Source organism: Mugil cephalus, chromosome 9 (assembly GCF_022458985.1).
Source record: "Mugil cephalus isolate CIBA_MC_2020 chromosome 9, CIBA_Mcephalus_1.1, whole genome shotgun sequence".
NCBI classification, from domain to species: domain Eukaryota; kingdom Metazoa; phylum Chordata; class Actinopteri; order Mugiliformes; family Mugilidae; genus Mugil; species Mugil cephalus.
The window spans coordinates 6259662-6277757 of NC_061778.1; the positions used below are offsets into that span (position 1 = coordinate 6259662).

The following is an 18096-nucleotide window of genomic DNA, read 5'->3' on the forward strand; positions in this document are numbered from 1 at the left end:
TTAATAAGCAGTAGGTACTTCATCTTACTAAACTAGTGCAATGTTCGGTACATAGTACTGTGCAAACAGATTGTTATTGTAAATACCTTAAATGCTGTAAAAACCTTGGTTGGAAATAGAAATATTAAATCTCTGTTTGACTCCAAAACATCTTAAACAAGTGTAGTGACCCTAGTGACAGTGTTGTGAATGAGATTTACTTGTTTTGCCCTTAAAAAATATGCACATATAAAATGTAAATAATGTACCCTAGTGACAGTGTTATGAATGAGGTTCACTTATTTAGGCTGGATCACACTCTTACACTCCCTAGTCTACACTAAGGTAGTCTACATAACTGCACTACACACTAACTATAAACTAACCCAATTATTTATTTATTTTGGACTCCGGTATATTATTATCATCATTATTATAATTATTTCTAATATACGGCTCTGATGGGCTCTATTGAATGACGCCCTCCTGTGGCCAAATTGACACATTGCGTGTATCCGCTGAAATACCCAGTCAGCAGAACTAACACTAGTAGAAGCACCAGGAGAGGAGCAGAGGTTTACATGACGGGCACGATCTCTTTAGACTTACTAGAATACACAGAACTTGTTTTCTGCAGATGTACGGCATTATTTTTTTTCCATAATGGTTAAACAAATAGATTTTTTCCTCTACTGGCTTTTTTTTTTAGAAATTTAAATGAGACTATGTCTGTAGCGGAAAACTCCACCACCTCTGTTCCATATGAATGGGAATACTATTACGATTATCTGGATCCTGTGATTGTGGACGAGAGCAAGCTAAAATACAATAAGTGTAAGTCTGAATGTTTTACCAAACATCTGTATTCATCGTGTTACGAAAGGATAACATTCTCCTCCTCCATTTCAGACTCCATTGTTATAATATTTTGGATCATTTTGGCTGCTTTTGTGGGAGTCCTCTTTCTCAGCTTGAACCTGATGTCTCGCAGTGGGAATTTGCCAAAGTAAGTGTGATGCATCATCTTTCAAAGCTTCACTCCCTCGAATGAAGAAAGGGGGAAGTGGGCTTTCTAACCAGAGCACATAGATTCTTAATAATTCTAAAGCCACAAATATTTACCTTAACTTTTAATAATGTCTTGTGGTTGCAGGAATAAAAAATCCAAAGGAGCCCACAGAGCTTGCATTGCTTGACCACAGGCTGAAACCGAAGATCAGTTTTTGTTGATGCAAGAAAAATTGAGGTGATGGACACGAATCCAAACAACTACGCTTGAAATGAGCTATGGAGAACACGGATAGTTTAAAATGTAGCAGATAGAGTCAACTTTCTTTTCATTTCACTGAATGCCTACAAAGTGCAAGGCCACCTTTCCAGTACACAAATGTTACATAACAATTAGTGTCCTTTAAACTGCAGTGTGCATGCATGAGAACCCTGGGTGTAAAAAGGACAAGGACAGCGTGGGTATGTTACTGTGCTTCACTCCTGCTTTAATACTTTCCATCCATTTTTTGTTTTATTTACTTTACTTTTCATGGTCTAATACCAATAATCTGTACATACAGACGCAGGTACTTGTTAAAACATTGTAAAAACATTTGAAAATGAACAGTTTATAACAAAAGGCTTTTTACAAATCTTTATATCTCAGTTTACAATAACAAAACAAACAACCAAACCAGGGCCTATCCTAAAGAACACAGCAGCTTTCAGATGAAGTATTTAACTCTTGGCGGTGATGATTTCATTACAGATGGCTCTGACAGCTGTTTGTGTCTGTGATGATTTGGATGCTTTCTTTTTCTTGCACTTGGCTCTGGCCACCAAACTGACATGAGACTGGAACAGCTCCGCTGACGTGGCTCCGCTCCACAGTTCATGAATGTACAATGACAACAGAAACAGTCCTGCATCTGGAAAGAAGAAAACAAGATGTTTAATGGATTTACATAACACGTTTGTTTTTTGTTTTGTTTTTGTTACAACTGAGTGCTATTGTGTAGCTTTGCAGACTCTGACATAGAAACATGAACATGTACCTAGTCACGTTTTTTCTTTTTATGCGTTGCACTTCATACGTCAAATAATGTTTATTATTTTAATGAAAGACAAAAAATGTGGTGAACAGTCATGGAGTTTAGTTGCCTTTGAACACAGCTCTTAAATTTACTCCTTTGAACATCATGTTGGGGGATTTGGACAAGAGTTGCCCCAGATAATAAATACCATCGTTTTGCTTGGCAAAATATTTCTACTAAAAGTCCAATCAAGAACAAGCCTAGATATAAGATTCTTTACAAATATATTGTGAAGCCAATTTCTTTTGCGAAAGATAACTGATGCAAATAACTGTAAAGACATTACATAGTCTTAAATGGGAGAGAATTTCCTTTGCAGAAAAATGGGATCATACATAGAAATGCTTTTCACATGTTTGTCTTGGTTTCTTGACAGGTTGCTGTTGTTGGTTTGATTTTTATCTATTTTGAAGGGATTGTACATATTTTTTTATTTCCTTTTGTTTTGTCCTGTCTTTCTTTTTTTGTGTGTGTCTTTATTTGATGTTGTGTTGTTGTATGTAATGTGGCTATGTCTGTATGTCTGCCTGTTTCAGTTAAAAAATATGGTTTAATTGGTTCCTTAATTGGTTCCTTAACTGGTTTCATCTAACAATATTAATTCAGTAATAAATACATACCACATTAGGGCATCCTCATTAAGTAAAACTGTTAGCTCTTTGTAGCTAAATATCAGTGTAATTAAGTCGTGTCAGTACAACAGAGATCTGTCAGCAGCATGAAGCAGGAAAGTAATTACCACTAATGCCCCAGTACTATAGTACATAGGTCTTCAACAGGGGTCCACATGTCCACATATCCATATGAATTTCTTTACCCTCCTGAGACCTAAGCATTCGTTTGGAATTTCTTAATTTCTTTAAAATAAGATTAAGATCTTCAGGTATTTGGGATTAGTAGGGCCTAAGAAGAATAAAAAATAAGAGTAATCTTTGAACTGGAAGTAGTTTTGGAAAGAAATTATGTGAACACGGATTATTTCAGTGTATATTACAATGTGTGTCAAAACATAAAACTGGAAATGACCAATTTTCTCAAACGAGTACTTGTGAATTTGTTAAATTTTGCATATCAAACTGGAAAAGTTAATGAGCATCAATAAACAAGTGTACTGACCCTTCGCTAACAAGACAAACGTGTCCCCTTATGAGGACAACAGGTCTAAATGAAGCAGAATAAGCTGCCACAAACCTATAATGATAATGTGCATAAACAGCGCTAGGCCGAGTTTAATATAGAACACATATAGTAGGTAGGGGGTGCCTGCTTAATCTCTCCATCAGTTTTGGGGTCCTTGGCCTGGAAAACGTTGCTGTAGTGGTTTAGTATAGTTTGGTATGCACATTAGCCAGCACAGAAAGAGTTTGGGAATAAAGTTGCAGGCTCTTACCCTGTCTAGACGGGTCATGTGTGGCGTCTGGCATGCATGCAGAGACAACAGCCTGATGGAAATCTGGAAGGGTGCCTTGTCTCTTCAGGAAGCAGATCATAATGTTGGTAAAAGGCTGGAAGGTTTCTGCTCTTGCTGAAACGCTGGACTGGCACGGAGCTTCGAAGGCCTGGTGGTAGAGCCGGAGAAGGTCTGCTTTCAGGCCAGCATCCAGCAGAACAACATCCACGACCTCCCCGTGCTTTATCACGGCCTTTTCAACCCAGCGCAGGAATCCTTTTGTTCTGTTTTCATCATACACGTCCTCCACCAACCACCTCAGGGACCACTTTGTAAGCAGGTGCGCTGTATCGCTGGCCAGCCGACTGAGATCCAGTTTGTCTGTTTGCTGAGCTGGCTGAGGTTCCGAGAGGTTAAACACAGGCTCCCAGTGAACAAAGATACTACTGAGGTAAGATTTACATTCTGTCAGAAGGCTCTCATCTCGTTTCTCGGCCTCAGTGTTTTCTGCCAGGTTTTCTTTTCGCATGTGGGCCTGGGAAACGGAGCCCTTACCTCTGGCCTTATCCTTCACCGTCCCTGAAGGGAAAGGAGAACAAAATGAAGTGTATTTTATAAATGACACAACGATTGATTGATGTAATATGAAACAGGACAAAGCTCTAAACCTTCCACTCTAATGTCATTCCATATACAACACTATACTTAAGAAGCCTCATTTGTATTGATTTTCCTGCAGAATATCCATGTCTGTCATATTCTTATTGGTGTGTTTAAACTCGGGATGCCTAGTTCTATTTAATTTGTCTGATTTTGGCAATGGTTATTATTCTGCTTATTATTATTATTATTGGTTTATTGAATTGGGACAATGCACATTAATCAACATTGGTGCATTAGTCTTCAGTGTAAATTCGCCGGACTTAGCATGAATGCTAAATTTCAGCCATAGCCCCAAAGCAGGCACACAACACAGACAGAGAAGACTTTAGAACAACAATCACACAACAGACAATTACAGAACCAGACACAGATAGACACTCTCAAAACAAACCAAAAAGGACACAGACAGAAAATATTATGAGAAAACATTTGACCCACAATGATATAAAAAAAAAAACATTAGTGGACCAAGAACCAAAGAGTGTGCATCAGATTAGGAAAAGCTATTTAGACTACGTGAGTACACGTCTGATTTATTTTAACCAGTGTTTGGGAAGTAAGTAGCTATGGAGGTTACAGATGTGTGGTGGTAACTTGTTCCAGGAATGTATTCCTCTTACAGATAAGATCATTTGGGAAAATTTAGTTCTACGCTTCGGTACGTTACAGTCACCTCTCCTTCTTCGTCCTTCAGTGAAATTGAGACAGGCATCCATAAAGATTTGATAGCTGTCTAGATCAAGAATATTATACTTTTTTAGGACATTACATTAATGAAAATGGAGGGGAAAATTTTAACTGCCTTCTTAAAAAGAGAGACTGGTATTTGCGACTGATGTTTCAGGAAGACAACCGTGAAAACTGCGTAAGTTTAACCTGTGTGGTCAAATGTGTTCAAGGAACTCACCCATCAGTTCCTTCACTTTATGCTTCTCACATAAGACTTGTATTTGACTAAGCAGCGCTGTGTTGTGCGACAAAGTGGCCCAGCACAGAAGCAGGGAGAGGGTTTCCGTACAGGAGAGAGGCTGTGGGTGAAGTGTGAGCCAGTCGGCCTGTTTGTTTATGTTGAGAGCTGTCCCACGATGCCTCAGTACAGAGGACAGGGTCTGCAGAAACTGGCTAAGCTGAGCGGCCTTGACACCCAACCTGGCAGGAGATGAAAACAAACACCGTCATCCTTGACCAATAGACAAATAGACACATTTGATTGCGGTTGACATCTCATATTCAGTCAACTACGCTGATTGATTTCAGGTTTTGTGGTAAATTCCTGCTTCGCTGTGAGGTCCTGCAACCATCCGATAGTTTTACCGATTTACCTGAGGTGTTTGCTGATGGTTAACGTCACAGACAGGAATTCGCTGATGAATGGGAGAGGGAGACATTTCACTAAGTGCTGAGGTTTCTCCTCTTCAGTAGATGAGGAGGTTTCGGCTACATCCAGCGGTTTCTCTTTCTGCCCAAGGTTAGTAAACCACAGCGCGTGGAGCAGATCAACGATGGCACAGAGGAGCTGCTGGCTTAGATTCCTGACGAGAATAAAAAGTGCAGACTTATGCAGCAAATGCAACTGAGGAATTTGAGTAATAATACGAATTATAATATCAAAATAAAGAGCTTACCTTTTTTCAACTACCTGTGTTATCCAGGTTAGGAGCCCAGAGCTCTTAGTGAGGTTGTAAGCAGCTTTAGTCACACTCACGGCCTGACACAAAACCCTGATGATCAGTGCCTGCGTAAAGATGTCATAATATCCTTTTATTCACATTTCAGAGTATTAAGCTCTACGATCTGTTTCGACTGCTAATGTGTTGAATAATTGTTGCTCCAGCACTGTGTACCTGGAAGTGTTCGTCACACAGGGGGCTGCTGCTGAAGGCTAAAAGGATCTGAAAGATGCCTTGCTGGTTGCACAGTTCATAGCAGTGTCCATCGCTTATCCCTCCCTCCAGCACACTCAGGATCCACTCGCGCTCCATCTTGTGCTGTGGAAAACATTAGACAGTCGTTTCGTTACGGCCGACAACCCCTTCCCAGAAAACTAACGGTCTAAAAATGCCAGAGTTGAGCAAACACGTAGATAAAGGTCAAACATTGTTGATGCAAGCAAGAGTTTATTTGGACGGTCATTATGTGTTCAAGGACCATTCGCCAATCGAGATTAACAACCTGCAGAGTCGGTCCAGAAAAGCAACAAAACAACATGTCATATCAGTTTCCAGATAATACTACTAATAATTCACCTCTAAGTCAAAGCCATAGAATAACTTGAAGAATTCAGGGACTCTTCTGAAGTCCAAACTCTGATGGGACAGCAGGAACCTGTTTAACACCACGTACATGTGGTCCTCTGGGAAAACAGGAAAAGAAGATCAACAACGCTGAAGGAAAAGTTTGGTCTTGCAGTAGTAGTATATAACAAATAAAACAAACAAAACAGTGACATTTTGGTTCCCTGTTTGGATCAGTCTCCAACGAGTCATGAACAAATATGTTTAAACAAATAACAAGGGTCAAATGCCTCCGGTCAGGGACTAATTCAAGAATTCAGGGTTACACACCAGGTTTGAGCATCTGCTGAGCCACTCTGCTGATGTAGGTGGTCAGGATGAATGGAAGTTTTTGATTCTGGTGTTGAATTCCATTCTTAACCATGTCCATCAAATACAGCACCTGTTTGACAAAAACAAACTTGTCACTGTTTCTGAAGAATTTTCCAGTTGCGTGATGTTTGGCACGACTCACAAGCCACCTCTATCTACCTGTCTCTTCTCTCTGAACCGCGCTCCCTCCAGGTGATGGTAGAAACAGCTGAGCACATGGTACGCTGCTGCCCTCACCTTGGCGTCATAGCTACTCAGAGCCATGACAGTCACTCCGAGAGCGTGGCTGGACACAAACTTGAAGCAGTCGATGACACACTCTGTCACAGAGGAAGAAGAAGACAACAGGTAAGTACCGATGACCTAGATGAGGATTCTGAGTGATGACGAGTAGGGAAGTATGCTACCTGGCCGCAGCATGGCACTGAATAGAGGCATGAGAAAGCAGGGATCATACAAATTCCCAAGATCTTTCACTTTATTGTTTTTGTACAGCTGGTCGGGATCATCCTGAAAGAGAGCAGAAAGTATGATGCAACTTGGTGGATTTAAGCAAATAAATAAAATTACTTCATGCAACACATACAAACACTCCAGCTCTACATTTCAGAATACTACAGAACTGTATATCACAAGGCATTTGCAAAAGTATGGTTCTTAATTTTGCGAGCCTAATACCATACGGTCATTTCTAGAGATTGACTGATATGGATTTTTCTGAGCCGATATTTGGAGCCAATACTGCTTTTCTTCTTCCATTTATATGACAAAAATTACATAATGATAACAAATATAGCAAGTCTTCATTAAACAAAAACATAAACATTTATTGAACTCAAAGAATATTTCACGCTCTTAAGCACAGAAAGCGTTTTCCAGCTTCAAGCTGCACACACTCTACTAGTGGGAGAAGAGCAATGTATGGGCTGTACGGGTCTGCAGCATCTCCAGCAGCACAGGGATACCTGTGGATGCATCCGTCTGTAAATCTTGCCAGAAAAAAAAAAAAAATATATGTATTGGCATATACACCCATGTATCGGCCGATGCAGACGCCACAAAATAAATATCAAAAATACAAATATAGGCCCAATATATTAACCGGCCTATATATCGGTCAATCTCAGCGATATCTTTTAAAAGTGTAGATCTGAAAAGTAAATCTTATTTAAAATGTTACCTGCAGAATGATGCTGCGCTGCTGTGGGAAGTGTGCAATAGTTTGGAGCATCCTGTCAGGATTCAGGAGGGCCAACAGGTCATCTGAGCTCGCCTGTTTCCACAGAGAAGCTCCGAGGGTCTTCCTGGTCTTGTGGTGCTCCACAGCTGCTGGGCCCCATAAGAAGGATCTGCAGCAGGAAACTCACACTCAGTGTTTGCATCAAGAAAGGGTACGTACTGCAGGAGCTACATCAACAAAAACATTAATGCAACTTACTGAAACTTCAGCAGACTGACTTGGTTTCTTTCGTATTCTTGAAGAAGCAGTAACAGCTTCTGATCTATAAAGAAAAAAAAAGATGTAAGAACAACAACCACACACAAAACCAAAAAAAACACAGATCCTGATTCCTTGTTTTACCTAATGTACACAGTGTCGCTCCGTATGCTCCCAACAGTATACCAAAGTGGTTAACGTTACAGACCGCTGGGCATTTCTTCACCAGACATAGAAGAAGGGACGCTAACGCTTCTGAAATGACAATTAAAAATTAATTAAGATTTGGGAACATGGTTTCATGCTTGGTGCCGAATCTTTTTTTTTTTTTTTAATTTATTATACCTTTAGCCTGACACATGCTAGGCTCTTCATTAGAGTCCAGCATGGTGGGCAGGAACAGAGAATGGCTGCTGGTCATCATGTGAAGAGTGGTTAGAGGTATCAGGTCCTTTCGCACTTCACTGCCACTGTACACCAGCTCCAACAGACCACATAAAGCATTCAAGAAGTGGTGATCTCTGTAGCGATATCTAGAGAATTTAAGAATATTTTGTTAGGTTGTTCTTCAAACGTAATTTGATACAGCTGATTAAATTTCAGATTGTGTTTTAGTTTATAGCTTACTTGAGTCCATTTTTGACAAAACTGTTCCACTCAGATGCGGGGATGTCGTCACCTGTCTGTGTAAACATAGAGAAAAATTGCAAAAGTTGCAGTCATAATGGTCCCACATGTTCCCTTCATTCACATAATAGTTTTGGGGTTAAGTTCCCTCAGCCAGTGATCCTTCGGTGATCACTCAGTACATTTACATGCATGTGGAAAAAAAACTAATTATTGCCTTAATCCGACTTTAACTGGACAACTTAAGTGCATGTAAACATGTAATGCCGACTAAAATCACCACCTAGTGTGGAGGAAGAGGACATGTTCCCCTCAGTTATTCGATTTTTTCTGTTGCATGTAAACTGGGACAAGGACCGCATTTAAAAAAGTCAAATTTAATCTCTGTTTAAGCTGTGAATGTGAACGCAGAAGACTGTCTATCATCCAGGTCGTGGTATATCAAAAAGGTGAGGTTTCACACAACGTGCAGCAAGAACCCACCAGGAGTCGCTGCAGTCTTTGCAGGACCTTCTGCTCCTGTTCTGACGGGGCACTGGCCTGATCTTTAGAGCGACTGTAAGAGGCAACCAGACATTTGAAAGCTGCAGTGGTGACAGACTTCCTCCACGTCTCTTGTTCCTCTGGGAAATCAGCAAGTTTCTCAGCGATAACATCCACTAGCTGCCACCTGAAAGAGGAAAAATAATTTAACCATGAATACTTAATAAAAAATAAATGATTACTTATTAAGTACTTATTAAGTATTTCAGTAAAATGTACCTTTCAAAACTGTCCACGTTTTGAAGAGCCCTGGGAAGACTGTTGATTAAATCTCTTATGTCCTTGTTGTTTGCAGACAGTTTGATGAGAAAAACAAGTGTTTCTGAAAGCTGGGCTCCAGAGTCCTCTGTCAAGTTACCCAGAATACACTGGGACAATTTGGGGAGCAGTGCTTGCGTCAAGGCTTTTAAAACTTCTTTTTGCACTATGAAAAAATAGGAAAACGAAATTAATGCACAAGTGGAAATAAGGGGGAAAGCGTGACATAAATCTATGTGCTTAATGCTTTTAGATTACAGAGAGATATTGGTTTTGGTACCTACCATCTTTGGGTCTGGATGGGTCCTCTCTACTTGCCACCTGTATGTAGGTATGAATCAGAGGAAGGAAGGCCTCCGTCTCCTCTGTCAGCTTCTGCATGTTTGCAGGTTCTAGGCACCACACCTCAAAGCAGAGCCGGTGAGTGGAGCAGTTCTGCAGCAGCAGAGAGCTGATGGCCAGAGAGCCTGGGAGAGGCTGCGTCAGACTGTGCAACAACACATCTGTGTGGATGAGCTTGGCACTTCCTGGTTCACCGGACAGAGTCTGGAGCAGGAAGGTCTCCAGAGCAGGGTTGGAGCAGGAGAGCAGCAAAGCGCCCAGGCCTTGGAGGTGCGCCTGTGTCAGAAATGAACCTTGATGCTGGGAAGAAGTAGATTTACATTCTGTGAGGATCTGCAGCGCTGCATGGCCGTAAACGCTGAGCTCAGACTGTGCCCCCTTGCTGCTGGTGGAAATGAGGCTCTCGTGGGGAAGCAGCAGCAACCTGGAGACCACCTCCCTCAGGTTACAGGAATCCATGTAGCTGTGCAGAGACAGCAGGGCGCGGAAAGCTCTGGAGTGTGTCTTCGCAGGTTTAGAACCATTTGCCGTCAATTCGTTGAGAGCAGCTCGTTCTACAGCCTCCATGTAGATGCTAAGAAGATCCAGGCGACTCAGATCGTGAAGAACGGGCGCGCCGATCTTCAGCAGGGTCAGGATGTTATCGGTCAGCTGAGTACACAAGTGCTTTAGTCTGACAGGACTCAGCGAGTGGGGAGGAAATGAAGACCGCTCCAGAGCCAGAAACCACTGCTCCAAACAGGGATGTTTGAAGATGGAGCCAAGAGCTGAAACAAGAATCTGAAGACGGAGGGAGCCGCATTAGAATCAGCCCGTAAAAATAACTAAATATTTTTGGTAGTGTAAAGAGAAATCAGATAAAAAGTTACTGTAAATGTAATTTTTTCTTTCTAACCTGATCTTTATTGGTTTCTGCTGGGGAAGACTGGTTGAGTTCCAGAAAGAGCTCTGATTCTTCTTGGGATTTGTCCGTCGCTGGCTCAGAGTTTTTACTTTCCTGAAAGCTGTGTAGCTTAGTCACCATGTCTTGGAGTATTCCCATGAAAGTCTTCAGAAGGGCAGCCCCAGTGTCTTTGGAGAACTGTGTAGGAGGACACGATGTTTATATTTGACCCTATTTATTTACCGAATAGTGAAGTTATTGTGTGCTCTTACCGTGCCAAAGTTTTCCACCGTTGATTTGATGTAGAGTAACGTCTGCTTAATTGCAACTGGAAACTCTGACACCGACATGGAAGAGAGAGCTTCTTCTACATTTTGTCTGAAGGTATCCTTAAGCAAAGTTCCTGATCCTTGGATGTAAGCAGCTTTCATCACAGCGGTGCATGACGCGTGGGTTGGCGGTTCCACTGACCGGCAGTCAGAAGACTTGAACTGAAAGGAAAGAGTACTGTAATTATCCAGATTAAGGTATTACAAGTATGTCGCATTCTGTTAAAGTGCCAATAAATAACTGACCAGTTGCTCGCGGCGCTGCTGCGGCAGCCATTTGGAGTAGTACAGATGAAAGTGTATAATGGATGCATGGGGTGCAGCAGCAGAGAGTTCTGAGGAAACGAGCTCTTTGTCATACTGCCGAAGAGCCAGGCAGAAGGGAAGCGGCTCTCTCTGACAATGGAGCACGTCTGAGAGCACTGCAGACAAGTATTCATGTATCACCCCTGAAGAAGGAGAAGACGGATGGTTACCAACATCACAAGAATCCAAGCACTTCATAGTACTATGTACTATGATACATTGTAACAAGGAATCAGAAAAAGAACATCCCTAAAGAATGAGGTAAAAAAGAAAAAAAGAAGGTGAAGATAATAAATATATAAACAAGATAAAGTGCATAAATTGAAAGAGGAAAATAAATACTTGAAATAAGCTAAAAATGTATACGATAAAGGGAGGTGAAAGAGAAAGATTAATAAAAGAAAAATCATAGCTGCATAAATAAAGGTTGCCCAGTGTTCTCACTAACAAAATAAAATAAAATAATTTCTGTTGGATGCATCAAATCGTTTTAGTTGGGGTCCAGAGAGGGGAAGGTATTAACATATGTGATGACATCTTTTATAAAAAGTGACTGCTGAGCCTCTTAAGGAATATTTAACTTTTTCCAAAGGCAGAAAAGACATTAAAACACTTAACCATGAAGTAGCAGGAGGGTTTTCCAATGTAATAGAATACGTCTGTGGGCTATGAGCGAGGCAAAAGTAAAAGTAAAAGGAGTTTTACTTAGTGAGACTAGATGGAGTACAATGTACCCCATGGATGGATGTCAGAGGGCAGGGTTCTAACATGATACTGAGAGCTTTGTTTACTTACTTGTTTATTTATTTAAAATACCATCTTTCTTTTTACTGTCAGTTTTCAAGAGTGTCTAAAAAACTGATTTCTGTACAAAAACGATTTTCCCTCAACTGATTTAGATTTTTCATTTTGTCCATGTTGAGGTAGAATTGAGTTACCCTTATCTGCTGGAAGTTTGTTTCGGGCCTCTAATGCAGCAGGTACCACGGCACTGAAGGGGAAGGTTTGGATGATGAGGTCCTCACTCAGAGACGGCCCAAACTCCTCCATCTCGCCATCGTTTCCCTCCATGATGACGTCCAGCATGTCCAAGACGTCTGAAAGACGACGTCAGGTTAAAATTTAAAAAATGAGTTTCACTGACGTGACTTGAGGAAATGAACATAAATTCCGCCTTTGAATGCTCACCATCTATGTGTGAGACCGGGATACTGGCTGCGTCGCCCTCCTGGCTGCTCAAGTTAGCCTGCAGATAACCTGCCTCCTGAACCAGGCTGGCAACTCTGTCAGTGTATGTGTGGGAATTGCACACCAGTTTAACCAACACCTAGAAGAAGAGATGGTGAGTTTGTTGTTGTTCACTTTGTAAAACCAACAGCCAAACAAGAATACATGATCTTGTTGCATTTCCCCTGCAGGAACTTTGTCTAGGGACAGGGAACCTTTGGAGGTACTCCTCAAAAAAGTGACGTGTGCACTATTTTCTATTCTATTCAACTACTTTAAGTTGCAATTCAACACTTAATGTTGTAATTCAATACTTTTTGTAAATGTGCCAATACTTGTAAATGTGTTTATTTATTCTATTTTTTATCTTACTATCTATCTTTTATACAGTCCACTCTTTATTCTTGTTATTTTTCTGCCCCTATGCTGCTGCAAACTGCAATTTCCTCACTGTGGGACAAACAATACTTTCTTTTCTACTTTTCTAATTCTATTTTACTAGATATCACTTTAATTTAATTTATAATTTATTATTCTATTTTATAATTTATTATTATATTTTATCTAAATCTTATTTTATCTTTTCCTTTTACTTGCGGTTTTCAAGTGCGTTTCTTTTAAGTGCAACTAAGCTACTGCGACTAAGCAATTTCCCTCGTGGATCATTAAAGTCTAACAAGTCTAACTATTCGCAGGATTTTATTTCAGTCACCATGTTAAAAAGAGACTTTCCACAACTGCTCATCTCTTTTTTCAGTGTTGACTCAGTGAGTAAAGCAGTCAATCATAATCTGCAGAAGGTTGCTGTGCACAGAAACGACACATAAAACACAAATTTTCGTACATCAGTGGAATCATTTGCCTTATTTTCACACTTTTTCCATTGCAAGAAACACCGACAGTCGGCTGTCCAAAAGAAGAGAACCTGTAGCTCATTTAAAAAAGTTCCCACGACTAAAACACCCAGGGTATTTGGGTGGAAACACAACAATCGGCAGCCTCACCCTCTCCAAGAACTGGATAACGGTCTCTTGCTGGTTTGGTTCCAGTCTGGTCAGCTGGTTGAGCCAAAGCTCCAGCTCAGTCCAGGTGTGCTCAAATACCCCGGTGTCCTTCAGTACCTGGATACATGTCAAGGAATAAGCTGGTTAGTTTTTCTTAAAAGGTGAGTTTTAGCAAAACTATTCAGAGAAATTTAGTAACAATATACACTTCTGAAATTAAAGGAAAAAACAACACAGAGACGCGGTTCTTGCTTCACTGACTTCATGAATATTTCATTATACTTCAGGCTCTTCCAAGAAATAGGAATAAAGGTTTGAACTGTTCCCTAATTCAGCTGAAGAGCAGCTACTATATATGCACTGTACATCCTTTAGAAATGATGTTGCGCGCTCAAATTTAATAATAAATGAATTAAATAATAAATCACCCCGGACAGGATGTTTCTGAAGTTATTTCAAATGCCTAAATATCTCTACCTCACAGACTGTGAGGGCTTAAAGGACAGAAGACAGAGACGAAGAAAAGAAATGCTCCTTACTTTTAAAACCAGCATCTGTGTGGAGGTTTTCAGGTGTCTGCTGCTTCCGCTGCTGCTGACAAACATCTTCAGAAGCAGGTAAAGCACTGATTTCTCTCCAGACTCTGTGTCGGCTACATCCTGTGAAGAGAAAAGTGAGGCGATGTAGAAAAGGGCGGAAACAGCGCAGATCATAAGGAATCCAAAACAACAACCTGACGCGGTTGCGCGGCGAATAAAAGTTTAACTTGTTCACCTGTATGCGGAACCAGGAGAATTTGCTTGCAGGAAGATCCAAGGCCAACTGCAGTATCTGATACTGCAAGACAGGGGGAACTTCTTCTCTCATTCCTTTCTCTGACACAATCCCTGGAATGGGGGGAAAACAGCGAGTCAGCTTTGAAGTTGTGCTGCCGAAAAGAACTCACAAGTCAGATTGCATCTAAAACAGAATACATTACCTTTGATGAGCTTGCTGAAGTCAAATTTGCATTGGCTAACCAGATGCGGCACCACTTTCTGGTAAAGACACATGACCTGAAGGATCATAGCCTTCAGCAGGATGACCTCAGCCGTCTCCTCAACTGCTTAACATAAAATACAGTCAATTAACATGGTTCTACTTGTTGTATGTATAGAACTGACTGAAATAAATAATGAACATGTGATGTAAATGCTATTACCAGGCACTTCGTTTTCATTAACCGTCAGTTCAGCACTCGCTTCAGTGTTGGTCTTCTTTTCTTCACCATCGGTCTTTTCCTTTTTGCTGAGCGACTGCCACGTTGAAACTATGCTTGTCATGTCGGGCAACGTCTGCAACGCAGCGCGACAAACACATGCTTGAGTTGATGAAAGAGCGCTGTTTCAGCTCGCGTGCATTAAGAGATTAAGAGAGGAGCTCACCTTGCTGAGTGTCTCCCTGTACTGCTGCACCAATTCCTCCATCATGTCACCAGAGTATAAATCTGAGCTGTACCACACGGATTTATCCAAAAGATACTCCATGTTCTTGTTGGCTCTCTTCAAGATGAAATTCATCAAGGACAGAGTTGTAAGCTGCATTGCTGAGTTGGCAAGCTGTCAAATCATAGAACAGAGTACTGTAAGTATTTTCATAGTTTATTTCCGATAATCTCTATTTATTTTTCGAGTCACTCACTTTGAGGCCCTGTGTGAAGAAGGCCTTGTTACAGACGGGAGGAACAGATATCACCATGATCATGGACAGCAAGCGAGGCAGAGGGACGACCTCACAAGTTTGAAAGACTGTGCAAATCTCTGGCTGGGCCTCGTAGATCTGACATTAAAATGAAAAGACGACTATTAGTGTTTAAAAGCAGACATTATACATAATGAGGTGAGTTTAGAACCAGCACTTATCTATTGCTTGAAGCTATGTTTTTCTGTCAGGATATTTTTTTAAGGGTAGAAAAACAATTTTCTGTGCAACCTTAAATTCCAGTACTGACATGTGTCTGACACCATGTTGCATGACAACATACATCAAATCGAAAGCTGTACAAATATTCTCACATGTCACACATTGCTACCAATGTGAAGGAATTATCTAAGCCTGATTCCAATGTCATACCAGCAATAATTACCTTTTTAAGTAACTTGACATTGTCTTGCCAAGCACTTTTGAGGCGTGGAGTGTATGAATAACGAGTCTCCTTGAAGTATCTGGACAGAATGTCAGGGCTAGCTTCCAGCACATTCACCACCAGCTCGGCCACCAGTTCATCCTCAGTCGCCTGCTTCAGCCCCACCAGGAACTGAAGCAACACAATGTTGCCAGCTCTGCAAAGAAGCAAAAAACCTTAAAACACGCTGGGCCTCCAAAAAAGGTCAAATGTAAAGGAGTCCTGTTGATCTCTTACCTGCCAGCTGTACCGAGGCTAGCATCGTGAAAGCTGATTCCATGCTTACGGGAGCAACACAGATCAAGAAGGAAACTGTGCACAAGTTCCCGGATGACCGACGCTCCAGCGTGCTCCGAGTCTTTCACCATCTTACAGGGGGAAATAATTAAATGCACAATTTGAAAAGAATATTTGACCAACATAACCTGTGTTTACAGACACGAGACAAAAAGAAACCTACTGTGTCATCATCTGTGGTTGCATCCACAATCCCATTCCATTTGTACAGAGACGCAATGTTGGCCAGTACAGCAGGTGTGAAAAAGCGCACTTTCTGCGTTTTACTAACGGCTTTGTTTAGCACAACCTACGGGAAGAAGAAAAAATATGATTAAAATCCACAAACTCCGTAAACTGAAAGGAAAAGTCCTACTGAGCACTTACTCTGGTCTTCAATGTGGACAAAATCAGATTGACGGTGGACATCCTGTCCTCCTTCAGACCTGTACGCAGAATCTCTGGTAGCAGTTCTGACACAGCAAATTTACAAGTTATGAATACATCTGAGATTATTATTATCAGAGTATGCTGTGTAAATTGTACTGAATATATAACTATCACCTTTCATTTCTAATATTTGTCCAACTGTTGCGTTATCTCCAGACACCAAAAAGGACAGCACAAACTGGATAAAAGCCAGGCGCACATCAGGTCTCCCCTGCAAAAGAATACAGAGAAAAATGCATCTATCTACAATCTCTGCTACGCAGTGTAAACTCAAATGACCAACGCTGCTTCATACCCTCTTATCCTTTCTGGTTGCAAGTCCAGACAGAGTCTTATTAATGTAAATGTGACTGAGGACCTCTCTTGCAGCTTCCGGACCTTGAGACACCAAGGCAGACAGCAGACTGAGGCACTGACGGACAAACCTGCACACATCAGAAAACACAACATTGGAGGGGCGCAGGGGCGCAGGTCGGCTGTAGCAGACGTTTCTCTGTGCGGAGATAATTTAGACCAACCTGTGATTTTCTGAACGGAACGACCCCTGCACAAGCTTCATGTGGCTAGAAACAATCTTTTTCACAATCGTATAGCCAACCACGTTGAAGTGAGTCAGGTCACTGGCTGTCCTTAGAAGGATCACCTCCAAGCACTGAAAAATCAGCTGCAGCTGAACAGAAACAAGATTTGATTTGAGTTTAACCTGTCTATATATAAAGAAAATAAAATAAACAGGCAGACACTGTGAAAAGATCTCCGCTTACCTCATTCTCATTGTGCGTTTCTCCTTCTAGCAATTTGAATATTTCTGCACACTCCATTGAGATTTTAAGATAACCCTCAACCACATCATACAGGTCAGAGCATGGCAGCTTCTTAGACGTTGATATAAACTTCTCCAGTCCTGCAGGGGAGGAAGGATGATGCTCAGGTACCGGACTAAAGCTGATGGACTAATAAAGGACGGACTACATCTATACGATTTATTAACACTCTTGTGAAATATATATTTAAAAAACATAAATGAATAATACTAAATATTAGACTTACCCTTCATGGCTGTGGTGGGTTCCTTCAGCATGGCTTTAAATACCGTCCCATTGAACTCCGGAACTTTTTCTTTCTTCGCCGGAGTGTCTGACTCCGCAGAGTCTTCGCTGCTGCGCTTTTTACCCATTCTTGTATATTCAGGAAAACCTAATATTAGTGACTACTGCTGCTGGTTTTTCTGTAATCCCATGCCATAAAAGTTCTGTCACATTAATCCACGTTGCGGTGTAAACACAGAGCTTTCCGACGAAATTGACGTCCGGGCTGAACCGCTTCCCGCTGAACTTTAGTTCCGCGTTCCCCGTTACTTCCTCAATGTTAAATACCGTAATCAAATAAATTAATTAATCGATAAATACGGTATTCAGCTATTATATTCAAACGTATGATATAATTAGATGATATTGTTATTTTAATTTGCTTCAGTATTTATTTAACATGGCATTGATTCCCTTATTTCTTCACTTTTCCATTCAA

At 41.0% G+C, this 18096-nt stretch overlaps 1 protein-coding gene across 2 annotated transcripts; it reads right to left on the reverse strand.

Moving 5' to 3' along the window:
• Positions 1 to 1450: 1450 nt before the first annotated feature.
• urb1 (URB1 ribosome biogenesis homolog) lies at positions 1451 to 17861 on the reverse strand. Of its 2 annotated transcripts, none has more exons than XM_047594984.1 (39): positions 17620 to 17861; positions 17334 to 17473; positions 17088 to 17239; positions 16865 to 16994; positions 16684 to 16780; positions 16507 to 16592; positions 16304 to 16429; positions 16081 to 16211; positions 15805 to 16000; positions 15360 to 15497; positions 15104 to 15277; positions 14881 to 15013; positions 14659 to 14781; positions 14454 to 14566; positions 14219 to 14338; positions 13680 to 13796; positions 12637 to 12775; positions 12387 to 12545; positions 11389 to 11591; positions 11086 to 11304; positions 10826 to 11011; positions 9873 to 10710; positions 9550 to 9754; positions 9271 to 9457; positions 8788 to 8843; positions 8506 to 8693; positions 8305 to 8415; positions 8161 to 8224; positions 7903 to 8071; positions 7130 to 7232; positions 6882 to 7042; positions 6681 to 6792; positions 6363 to 6469; positions 5961 to 6104; positions 5742 to 5851; positions 5439 to 5648; positions 5024 to 5265; positions 3454 to 4032; positions 1451 to 1898 (listed from the first exon to the last, which is right to left on the reverse strand). In XM_047594984.1, exons 1-39 carry the CDS (start codon positions 17744 to 17746, stop codon positions 1708 to 1710), a joined length of 6786 nt encoding a protein of 2261 aa, XP_047450940.1. In that variant the 5' UTR covers positions 17747 to 17861; the 3' UTR covers positions 1451 to 1707. The 2 variants fall into 2 exon arrangements, with proteins under 2 accessions (XP_047450940.1, XP_047450938.1); XM_047594982.1 differs by having other exon boundaries at positions 14659 to 14784.
• Between the last annotated feature and the right edge of the window lie 235 nt (positions 17862 to 18096).

What these genes read in the sequence shown, in the direction of transcription:
- urb1 (XM_047594982.1), bottom strand. Translation starts at nt 17,746, where the DNA reads ATGGGTAAAAAGCGCAGCAGCGAAGACTCTGCGGAGTCAGACACTCCG. An exon ending in AACGTGGACAGTTTTGAAAG is followed by an intron (nt 9,458 to 9,549) that starts GTACATTTTACT and finishes TTCCTCTTTCAG; the next exon opens with GTGGCAGCTAGTGGATGTTA. An exon ending in TCTATGGCTTTGACTTAGAG is followed by an intron (nt 6,105 to 6,362) that starts GTGAATTATTAG and finishes TGTTTTCCACAG; the next exon opens with CACAAGATGGAGCGCGAGTG.